This window comes from Sebastes umbrosus, chromosome 21 (genome assembly GCF_015220745.1).
Source record: "Sebastes umbrosus isolate fSebUmb1 chromosome 21, fSebUmb1.pri, whole genome shotgun sequence".
NCBI classification, from domain to species: domain Eukaryota; kingdom Metazoa; phylum Chordata; class Actinopteri; order Perciformes; family Sebastidae; genus Sebastes; species Sebastes umbrosus.
The window spans coordinates 22,245,120-22,257,741 of NC_051289.1; the positions used below are offsets into that span (position 1 = coordinate 22,245,120).

At 42.7% G+C, this 12,622-nt stretch overlaps 1 protein-coding gene across 1 annotated transcript in view; it reads right to left on the reverse strand.

Annotated features, from left to right (window-relative positions):
- Positions 1 to 12,622, reverse strand: part of adarb2 (adenosine deaminase RNA specific B2 (inactive)) — a 218,132-nt gene that overhangs the window by 78,730 nt on the left and 126,780 nt on the right. Inside the window, exons 2-3 of the mRNA XM_037757007.1 lie at positions 3,377 to 3,463; positions 318 to 1,270 (exon numbers count right to left, since the gene is read on the reverse strand). Of these exons, the coding sequence (XP_037612935.1) occupies positions 318 to 1,270; positions 3,377 to 3,463 (1,040 nt within the window). The remainder of the gene's footprint in view (positions 1 to 317; positions 1,271 to 3,376; positions 3,464 to 12,622) is intronic.

Sequence of the window (12,622 nt, forward strand, 5' to 3'; positions counted from 1 at the left end):
ACAGATATTGTTTGCTCAAGACCCAGGCTCTGCAGAACACAAATGCATGCGCACATCTGTGAACTGTATTTTCACTATTTTTAGACACAAGGTAAATGCCAGCTTGCATACACATATCTTTATCAGCGCTGCCACCATTTCTCCTTCCATCCCGCTCTTTTTTAACTCCTATCGCCTTCCCTCCTTAATTACTTGTTGGAAGGTGTTTGGCTTTTCGCTGCACGCCTGCTGTTTTGGTCATTACAGGCCTCGGTAGGAAGTGGAGTAGCTGCCAAAGCTTAGCAGAAGACAGGCGCTGGGGATGTGTCTGTACTCACCTGGGGTAAATGAGGACAGCTCTTCCTGCTGGCTTTGAGGCCTGTCCTCCCCTCGGGGGCTGTCCTGATGTTGAAGAGGGCCTGAAGAGCACACTGGGCCGCATGGGTTTTTGCCAGCTTCTTGCTGCGACCACAGCCCTCAAATATCCGCCCGTCCACGCGCACCGCCATCACAAAGCTGCGCAGCCGTCGGCCCTCGGCTCGCTCCGAAAGGCAGGCGTAGCGCAGGCCCGGCCGGAGCTCATTGAGCAGCGCCACGGGGCTCTTGGGGGCCTCCGGCTCCGGAACAATCCCACCTAGCCTCTGCTGAGCCTGCACCATCAGGTCCAAGGTGTGGCGGAGCAACCGTCCGTGTCTCAGGAGCTCACTCGACAGCAGCTCGCTCTCTGCCGCCGAGTTGCATAGCGAGAGGCCGTCGGAGCACGGCGACGACTCGAACTCCTTGAAGAGCGTGTCGGGGAAGTCTGACTGATCTGAGGTGAAGTCAGCCGAAGGGTTTGAGATGTTTCCCATGGCCAGGTGGGCCTGAGGAGCGTTGGGGAATTGGACGAAGGACTTGAGGGCCAGCTCGGCGGCCCTCATCTTAGCTTTCTTCTTTGTGGGGCCCGTGCCCTCGAAGGTCAGGCCGTTCACCTCCACAGCGATGGAGAAGACGGGAGCGTGGACCGGGCCCGTCTGAGACACCATGCGGTACTGCAGGCCCGGCCGGAGCTCATTGAGCTGCACCAAAGCATTCTTTGGCGCTTCAGACCACGTCAGTTTCTTATAGATGAGGCGGAGTTGACACAAGTGCCCGTTGTTGTCCTCCTCCAGCGGCCGTTTCCTCTTCAGACCAGAGCTGCCACTTCTGGCAGAGTCGGAGCAGAAGAGCGACTGGCACTCCGCAGACCCTACGGAGCGATCCTCCAGGTTACCAATGTTACGGTTTTCCTTTACCTCTGCACTGCTGGTGCCTGTAATAAAAACAGAAACAAAATGTCAAAGTGATAAAAAAAAAATAGAGAAGCAGTCATTACTGTGTGACACATTTATCCTGGCTGAACAAAATGAATCAAGGAAAATCTCCCAGGCGAGATTGAGCCACTTGATACACAATGAAATGGTAATGAACAAATCTACAATCATCTCCCTGAGCCGAGCCCACTCCACAGCACAGGGCTCTATCATATTTAAGTGTTTTAAAATCCAAATACAAATCCCCTATAAAATGGCGATGTTATCTGCCAAATCATTCTGTAATCGGCCTCCAAATTGGTTCTGAATCTGTGCCGTGAGTGGGAAACATCGGTCCCCGTGGCCGATGCAAAGCACCAATCCTATTTGTAATGGGGGTGGGGATCACATCGAGCGGCAGACATTCCAAGAAAAGGATGAAATGTCTGTAGCCCGCTTTATTTCACACTTCTGTCCTCTGTGAGAGCAAAGTCTGAACAGCTGTGATACGCTCTTCAAACCTAGTTACGGGGAAGTGGTGGCGTATTGCATTTCTGATGGGAAATGAACAGAAATAGGTTGGAGAGATCTTGCCACAGGAATGTTAATGGTGGGATGAGAGGCTGGGATCGAGTGCTGCCATTCACTGGCGGGCTGAGGCTGATAGTAGATGGTAGTGTATGCGGGCATGCTTGTACCTATCTAACCCTCAGAGAAGAGTGAAGGTACAGGTATTATATGAAACTAGAAAAAAACTAAAGAATCTATCGGGACCAATCGTGTCATGCTAGCTTATCGGGAAGGAGGCTAAATAACGCTCCAAACTTGACTAACTAAATCTTGAGGAGGAACAACTGGCATGGCCATTTTCAAAGGGGTCCCTTAACCTCTGATCTCAAGATATGTGAATGAAAATGGGTTCTATGGGTACCCACGAGTCTCCCCTTTACAGACATGCCCACTTTATGATAATCACATGCAGTTTTTTGAATGCAGTCTAAATGTGTTATTTTAACCTGTTCTAAAAATGGTGTATTTTAATATTTCTGCATACTGGGGTCCCCTTAACAGTCTTGGAATAACATAAATTGGGTATCACTCTAAAGCCGAGACTCTTGTGGATCCAATGAGCCCAACTGTATTCATGTGTGATGATGTTAGTCCCCATAGAAGCCATTTCATTGTAGTGAGACCATTTTTTGAAACTTGACCTCATTGTATAAAATGACCTGTGGTGACCTCTAGGATAATCACAGCCTCATGAAACTTTACAGCCACAAACTAGAGACCTAGAGCATTCAGAGGATGGATGGCTTTACTAGCTAGATTGACAATAAGGGGGTTTCTGAGCAGTTTACACAACAGAAGTGCTCGCCATCCAATCGCTGAAAAAATGCAATTATTGCAGAAATCTCCAAATGTCAAAAGTTTTTGATACCAACTCACAGCATGGCTTTTTCTATGGTGTTCCTCAAGAGCTTGGTGTCTTAATGTGGTATTTTGGAGGGATCACTGATCATTTTTATCAATTCTCGAGTGGTAAAAAGATGGTTAAATTTAGCACCAAATCTGTGTAACAAATGGTATCAACCCAAAAATTGCTGCAACAACTTATGATACATAATAGAGCATGGGGATGACCATCATATACTTCTATCATAATGTTCTAAACCCTTATACACTTTCACAATCAATTTTAACTAATTAATTATTCATGTTTATTTCTGTTTCATGACTAGAACAACTTGACCCACAGCGCTGAGCTGCATCTCAAATTAATCTCCATGTTCCCAGCTTCCACATGATGTACACCACCTCTATGTGACATCTACTGTTGACCAGCTGTCTCCCCCTAAAGACCCCCTGTACCCCCCTAAAAAAGACAAAAACGGGTCTCAGAGGGCTGATGACTTATTTATCACAAACACTCAAATCTAACATTCAATAGCTCACTTTTATAAGATAATACAGATTTTAACACACAAGCTGACATCTGTGCATAATCAAAGTCCCAGATAATGAATTATGTGTGTGACAGGGAGATCATTCCCACATTAGGCCCGCTGTCACTGAGGGAGTCGGCACAGCATGCTGACAGAGAGAAAGAAGAAGAGGCAGCAGCTTACTTAAACTGTCCTCGTCCTCTGTGCTGCTGGTCCCAGGGCTTATGTACTTGAAGGGAGCGATCAATGCCGACAGCATACTGACTTTCTCTGGAGGAGAGACAAGAGACACGCAGAGTCAACAAGAGGGCAGCGGCGGAGATGTTTTGATAGTTTTATCGATTAAAGGCGCGGATCAGCGTTGGCCCCGACACGGGGACAGAGAGGGAGCATAAGTGAGTGGGAGTATGCGCACTACGTCGTCTCTCTGTCGCCCGTGCGTGGGCCGCGATGCACACACGCCCACATGAGGTAACAAACACAATCCTGTACATGTACATGCACATATATGGAAGATTTAAAATGCCCCAATGACAAAAATCAAACAAAGAAATGAATTGAAACACAACACAGATCGGGCCTCATACAAGATCATTCTCAATCCTAATTCTATAAGGTTTTTTTCTGTGAGGTTTGTGCATGTATGTTTGTTCACAAGTTGGATTCACCCAACCCTGTTATCTTCCGTAAATCGTCGGAAATCACTTGTTTCAACCTGATGGATGTCACCTGTTCATAAGATGAGTATGGGTGTAAATCACAAGTTTCATCACGATACAACATTATATTGAACAAAATATCGTATCATTGGCCAAAGAATCAATATAATGTTGTATTTATATCGATATAATGTTGTATTTTATATTGATTCATTGGCCAATGATACGATAGTTTGCTGATATCACAAAGTCGGTCACAATACGATTTCGATTCAATTCAATTCAGGGACCTGCAATTGATATTATGAGACAATCTATTTTTAAATAAAAGTAATAAATATGAAGTGGGAATTTCAAAATAAAGGTGTATCTTAAAGATGGCGATATATGGTATTTATGATGATATTGGATCGTTGATCATTCATTCGATATATCGAGCCAGATTGATGAATCATTACACCCTTAATTAATAGAAATGCTGTCAATGTCGTTTCATCAGAGCAGCGCAATATTTTCTTAAAGCCGTCATGTGACGCAGATATTAGTTGGGAGAACACAGTATATTATAGCCTATGTTATGATTTCAGGTCAAATGACTGTTCCCCCTTGTATAGAAGGCAGACTGTCTGTACCACAGGTCTGGACCACTCGTGAATTCCGTATGTATCTAAGATTAGTGAATGCCACAAATTGCCTTAAAGGAGCAGCGTGTAGCATTTAGGGGGGGATCTATTGGCAGAAATGGAATATAATATTAATAAGTATGATCTATTTAGTGTATAATCACCTGAAAATAAGAATATCTGTCTTTTCGTTAGCTTGGAATGAGACATTTATATCTACATACGTAGCGGGTCCTCTTCACGGAGCCGGCCGCCATGTTTCTACAGTAGGCCAGAACTCATTCATGTTTTCACGTTTTTGCGTCAGCCACCGTAGTTCACCTACACGCTTAACACACGGGAGAAGTTTCACTTGGTTGCAATCTGCAACCTCACCGCCAAATCCTACACACTGCACCTTTAAATCATTTGTACATGCTATATGAGAAGACATTTTGTGTGAGTGGTTCTTGCATGAGGCCCATTGTTATATGAATTTCACTTTTTTATGTATGGATTTATTGTGTTATAATTAAAAGAAAAACACATGTTAAACGGAAAATTATTTTGCTTTTATTTAGCTGATGGCAGCAACAATGCATGCCAATCTTAAAAAATGGAAAAGCCTCCTTGTAACTGCTCATGAAAATGAATACACTGCTCTCTGATGGGCAACACTGAAATGCTATCTTCACTTTGATTTAATGTGGGGTGGATATTCATGTCACAATAAAAAGCAATTCACTGTTAATACAAATAAATACAAAAAGCGAAATATTTTTCATCTAAGCATACCTTTTTCATCTGCTTATGACACAGTAAATGCATACATGAAAAAGAAATATGTACAACAATGTCTACTGTGTTGTAAATTTTTTTGTTTAATTTGATTTTATTTAGGCATTTTAAATCTTCCATACACACACAAACACACACCCATTCACACAGACACACACTGCGCCTTTGGTGATAAACTTCCTTTCTTTATCAGTGCTAACTTGTCGACAGTGTTCCTCCCTGGAGCCTGCTGCTGTCCAGGTGTGCGTGTTGTTTACAGTATGAAGCCCTATTAGGGCCATCGCTTGGTCTGGTGCACTCCATGCAGCGCTGAGCAGAATTGACAGACCAGTCTGGATCCTTAATTACACCCCCTCTCTCTTCCCAACACCAGCTAATGATCAATAAAAGAGAGAGGTGAGGGAGCGGCACCAAGAGGGAGGAACCGGAGGTGGACAGAAGTAAGGGGTGGGGGGAGGGGGATGATAAAGTAGGAAAAAAGTGAGAGGAAGAGAATGAGTTTATGTAGGTGTGAGGAAGGTTAGAGGGTGAGCCTGAGGTCATGACACCCTCCAAGCTCCCCGTCTCCCTGGAGCAGGATTCAGGCCTGCAGCAGCAACACTATCAGAGAGCTAAATGCTGCATAAACGGAGGGCACATTACAGCGCAATAAACATGTTTTGATAAGAGCGCAAGGTTGTGAATGAGCCTGGCCCCCGGTGCTCTCCCTCCCTCTCTCTCCTCGCAGCTCAACAGCACTAGCTGAGGGCTCAATGAGTCACTCTGACACACATGGATACACTCTAAACACCGAGGCTGGAGCCGTGCTGGTCCTCGCGGGCCAACATCACAATACAAGCATTTTGCATTCTGACCTAATTACGGACTAAAGCCCAACACAAGCGGCAATTTGGCCCTAAATGACTCCCTCGGCCAACAGGGTCATTATCCAGACCATTTTCAAATCAGTCTATATTGTTTTTTTAAAGCCCCTAAAGCCCCATTTACAGTACAACACATGGCTGTCTGGTGTGTTTACGAAAGTTGCAACATTAGAGGTGTTGGCTGGTACAGCAAATCTTTAACTCGTTCTTGCATTTGTAGACAAAATGTATCCAGCTCCGTTGCAGCGTGAAAGACAAATGTTCACATCAAGCATGAAATTACAGGCAATTAACACACAGGAGCCTAAGCTCTCACACCGTGGCATGAAATGCCTGTAATGTATATTTGATAATGCTGTTTCGCTGAAGAGTCCACACCACCCACTCGACAGCTTCTGCCAAGTCAAAGGGCCCACTGGGTAATGAGATACCAACCCCTCAGTGTGACCAGATGCACAGTATGTAAGAGATCGTGAGCATAAGCAAATTTATTGTCCTTAGAGAATAAACTGACGCTGTTAACACTCTGATCTACAGGTTTAGAGCACACGAGCAGAAGTTTGATATTGTATTGATCTCCTTTACTGCTGTATTATGAGATCTGAGAAGACAGAAGCAACAGAAATCCTGCTCATCCAGGGAAGAGCTACAAAAGCCATTTTATCTTTCCCACCCTATTCAATAAGTGGAAAGCTTGTACACCTGGTTGCCAAATATGACCAGAGATGGTTATTAGTTGTAAGTATGTTTAGCGTCTGTATGTATAGCTGGCCCTAATGATACCACTTGCCTTCTGAGCCTGCCACTGAAAATTGCTGCTGTATGTAACCCTCTCTTTTTCTAATCAGTGCTGTACTGTCAAGTCAAAAGACTTCCAGGAAGTAGACAAGACAAAAGCCTCATTTACACCTGGCATCAACACGTGATCTACATCTGGATAAGGAAAAAAATCAAGTTAATGCGAGGTGTAAATGCACACAGAACGCATTCTGATCTAAATGCAATTAGATCAGCCAATGCGGGCCAGACTAAATCTTGAGGTGGTCTAGCCCGCATTGAAATGGGATCTCAGCCAGGTGTAGTAGGTTACTATTAAGTAAGCTAATCAATAAGGTTATGAACAATGTGACGCACTGGCACTAGCTGAGTCAAAGTAAGTTGTACCAAGTTTGGAAATAACTGAAAGGGTTTAAATTTTTTGAAGTAGGGTTGTACTGTCTGTATACTCCCGCATTCTGCGAGGTAAAATGACTGTTTTTGTGAATGTAGTCTGGTGGCTTTGAAGAGAGCGATTCAGTTCCCCGTCGGAAACGGCTGACTTATGGCGAGGTGAAGAAAACGTATTTTAGCGACCTAAAAAAAAATCACTATCAATTTAAATGTACGTTATATTTAGAATATTTTCCCCGCTTTACTTCACCATTAGACGGCCCTGTCCAATGGAGGACTGAAGCCATTATATTGCGGTCTTCAAGATCAGACCAGACTCCATTCACAAAAACAGTCATTTTACCTCGAGGAACACGCTGGAGTTGCTGGTCTACCGATGCTTCGACACATTGTTTTTGTGTTATTGTGTGATTTTTGGATCAGAACTAACGTTTCATCCACAGCGGTACATTGCTTATAGCTTCTGTGCCAGTACTCCTGTCTCCGCTTCTCCAAACTGGGACGTAACCTGGAACGCGTCATGTTTGTCAACGAAGGCCAGCCCCAAAATGTGGACAGAATCAGATAACGAAAATAATTATTCATCCCAGGTGTAAATGCAGAGGCCTGTGCATCAGAAGTCAACATATTCAGAGACAGATCACTGTTAATACCAAATGCAAATGAGTTGTAAGAGTCTACAGCCGTGCTAGCTGCTCTGTGAGGGCTAGCCAAATGCTAACATCAGCATTCTAACATGCTCACAATTACAATGTTAACATGCTAATTTTTAGCAGGTATAATATTTACCATGTTCACAATATTAGTGTGTCAGCTTGCGATTAAATTACCATTAAATAAGGGTACAGCTGAGGCCGATGGGAATGTCATTAGTTTTGCGGGTACTTAGTCCTGAACCAAAGTATTGGACAAAGTTCAATTTGACCTGATGATGGCGCTGGATTAAAAGTGAAGGGATCAGCAAAGTTATTGCAATTTACATCGTCTGGGAAACATGAATGTCTGTACAAAGTTTCATGGCAATTCAATAGTCATTACCCCCCTAAAAAGCCAATGGTATAAAGGGGAAACTAATTCTATGCTCTATCCTCAATGCTGGCTCCTGTGTTAGACACATCACTGGGCTGCATAAGAGCCTGAAATAGACCCTTTTATTCTGTATACAGAGCATTTTTATTTAGATGACAAAGTTCACAGTCAGAATAGAGCGTTTCTGTATAGAGCTCTTCAGGTCTGTATAATTTCAAAGTAAAAAAAGAAAAAAAAAGAAAAATACAATTCTTCTCACTTTCAATGGGCCGCAGTTCATTTCAAATGTCTCAGGAAGTAGCTATTGAGTAGAAAATATCATCAGGTTTTCAATAACTCTGATGCTGAATCAACTGCGCAGTGGTAAGCAGTGCAGTTTAGAGGTCATCCTCGAAATGCCACCTCTGATCGTTTTTTGATAGGTTTACGAAGCGCCGGCACAAACACACTTCACTCTGATTTATGAGTGAGCTGTGTACAACGTCAGAGGCAGTTTGTGTTAGTAGTTTACAGTATGTTGTGTGATCGATTTTCCCGGAGAGATACGGCATATTTTCAGCCTTTTAAAAGAAAACACTGCAGAGAGCTCACACAGTCTGACGCTGTATAGGGTGATAATTTAACTGGTTTGTTGTGAAGATTCAAAAGTGTAAACACTAAAGTTGTTTCTATAGTTATCAGCATATCAGTGGTCCTAAATAATGCCAATGACTTGTTGGAAATGTAAGGAAGATTCCAGGAAATAATTATGTAATTTGATAATAATGAAAATACAGATTTCCTTGAAAGAACGGCTCCATTTAAACCCAAACAAATATTCATCATATTGGTTTAACTGTATGCTTGAATGGAGAGAAGTTTCACATTTTGGCATTTATAGCTGACCTTCTGTGCACTGACTAGAAGTCTCTGTTGGTTATTAGCAATTAATTGGAATTAATTAAATGGAAATGTACCAGTTGAAAACCGTCTGTCTTTTTCCTATAATTAGCACTAAACATATAGACTCTATATAAAAAGTGGACGTAGTCACTGTGACGTCACCCATTGGTTTGTGGGCTGCGGTTTTGAAGCCATTTTGGCCGTCGCCATCTTGGTTCTTGGCGATAACCATTTTGGTTTGTTGGATGCGCCATCTTTGCTTTTAGCAACCAGAAGTGACACGAGAGGGTGGAGCTTAGTACAACCAAACGCTCAATAAGATATTTTTAGACGAGTAAATTGTTACAAGTAATTATCATGAACTGAAAAAACACTGTGAAAGGATTAAAGTTGTACCATAATTGGGACCATAATTTACTAAATGAACATCATGCTGTATTGAAGAAGACTTGAAATTAGCAATTGACAACATAAACTCATGTTTACAATGTTTACTGAGGTAATAAATCAAGTGAGAAGTAGGCTCATTTTCTCATAGACTTCTATACAATCAGACTTCTTTGTGCAACCAGAGAAGTCGCCCTCTGCTGGATATTAGATAGAATGCAAGTTTAAGGCACATCCACATTGGCTTCACTTTTCAGAACCGGATGTTAGAATTACATAGTTATTTCCAGGAAATACAGACCTGAAAAATCAAGCTAAAAAGACAATAGCTATAGAAAATAATAAAGTAACCCTTTGAAATCATATTGGGTGAAGTATTACAAGCGGCGAGTCAGCCAATAAATCCTTCACGTTAAACTGGTTATCTGAACTTTTAGGATAGTATGATAATAAAAAAGCCAGTATCCACATAAAAAATATCAATATATTTTCATTCATATTTGGTTGAAGATATTCATTATTGTTTGTCTTTATTTCTTCTTCTTTTTTTTGGTGATTTTGTTGTGTTCAAAATTTAAATAATCCCACCCCAGTGACCTTGCATGATATCAGAATTCAATTTGGGCCAATAAGGTGAATTTACAATCTCCTCTGTTGAAGCCTCACTTGGAAACTGAGAGGAAAAAAGCCTGCCTGGGTGCAAACTTCATCAAATGTACCGCCAATCACCGCCGCTGATGTGGACATTGTTACCTTACGTGCCCTTCACGGTATCTGTCATCCATCCCTTCTTATTCACCAGCCAGCCGAACGGATGAAACAATGCATGCCAATAGTCTCCATCCCCCACTGCACCAGGACACAGTGAGAGGAGACGACGCTCAATCTCATTTGTTTCCACCGCACAAAGGCGGGGAGGCAGAGGAGAGCCAGGTTAGATAGGGAGAGCCTTGGCAGATGGCCATGCGCTCCTGATAGTGACAACACTGGTGATGGTGTCCATCCACAATGAGCTGGAGAAGAGGCTCTCTCTCTCTCTCCTTTGCACTTCCTGTATCAGTTCTGAGGAGAGGGTAATGAGCCCAATCAGATTTCCCCATGGCTCAGCATAACCAATGGGTCAGATGAGCGACAGGAGACACTATTGAAACAGGCGCTGGGGGAAATCATTGACTCTCTCTCTCTCTCTCTCTCTCTCTCCTGTCTCTATCTTTCTCTATGTCTTCCTGCAAACCTCAGATTGAAAGCCACTGAGCCACTAAATGAGAGGCTGCATTGTTTCTCCACAGCACTTAAAACCTGATTCCTGTCACTTCCCTCATCTGATCTCGGAGCAAAAAGCAACGTCAAATAGACACCGGGCTAAGTGCCCTCTCTGCCTTTCGTCCACATACTTGTGAACACGTACATCCGGGGCTCCATGCGTGCTATGATTTCATCTTGCCAGTTCATTTAAGGAAAAAAACATGCAGATTCATCCTAGTGCTGACATGTAGGAGATAGAAAGAATCAGCGCTTGCAGCAGTAACTGTGCAGCCTTATTGTTATATGGACAGCACATATATGTGCAAATACAAACTGCAAAAGACACTACATTATCTGTTAACACCTGCAGAAACTGATGCCTGAGAGAAAAGCACGTCTCATTTCTCTAAAGTTGTGTTTCCTTGAGTCCTCTTTCCATGAGTCTCAGATAGTTGGGACTAACATGTGAGGGAAAGATGTAAGTGAGAATGGCGGATGCAGTTAAGGGAATTGAGATGCACCTACACTCAGCGGTGCAGGATTGTGACTGCACTGTAAAGAAGTATTTAGTGTTTAAAGGTTCTCTATATATGATATCCAGAGCATTAATATAGCAGTAAACATATTTTTGCTATGTAAAGATATAGAGCAGTAATGTCTACCTGAGCAGAGAATGAAGTCACTCTCCCGCTGTGTGTGTTGCTATCAGAGCTTCTCTGTGCTTTGTTGACATAGCCGGGCAGGTCGCATGCATGTTAAGGCCTTTTCACACAGGCAGTGTTTTTTTGTGCAATTAATTTGCAAGTCAATATATTTTTTTCGAACTGTTGTTTTTGTCATAAGTACTTTCACACGGAACGCAAATATTACGCCACGAAAAAACAACCTAATTCTTTTCGGAATGAGGTCGCTTTTTCTGAGCTTTTGCACTGCGAATAAAGGCATCAACCAATCACGTTGTGCAGAACGGGATTAGTTGCGCCTATATTTATGAAACAACAACCCAGAGGCTACGTAGTCCGAACCAGGATGGCAAATTTTATTACTGCTTTCAACCTTGACAAAGGCAGCGCAGACCAGATCCAATTTCTAAATTCTTTCTTTCCAAAATAAAAGCCTTATAGACATAATATTCGCAGGCGAGTATTTCGCATTTTTGTGTAATTTATTTGTCATGCTCCCGGTGTGTGAAGGCCGCTGCATGTTCAAACATGGCTAGAATGTGGTTAGATGTGTGTGATTTCTCAGGTTCTCTGATGTTGGACTCGATGCGTATTGACTGTTGTGTAAAAACAAAGTGTCAGCTGAGGAGACCAGTTTACATCAACCACACAGTTATAATTACCAACAGGACGTGTTTTTTTCTTCTTCAGGCTCTGGTATCTCCCACCTGTCAACACAAACGTGTGAGCGTTTCTGTGCTGAAAGGATGTTTTAATTTAGTTTGCAGTTTGTTTTGTAAGTTTTCTATCGGTGATTGTTGTTGCAGACAGGCCGAAGCAGCTTTTAACTAAATGAAAGACAGCATTTTGTAAATCATAATCAACTAGAAAACGGCTGAAAAGAACTAACTTTTACTGAGCTTACACTTGAACAGTGAGTAGAGTAGGGGGGGCTAGATTGATAGAGAGAGTAAACAGAGGTAGGGAGGATGTATTAGCACAGACTAGTGGATATTTAGCACCTGATTAGCACCAGTGAGGACAAAGTAGCCAGGCCATCTGCTTTACATTTGCTCCCCTGGACATGAGTGCCAAGGACAGAGAGCCTTCGTTGTAGACACTGACCCTGCAT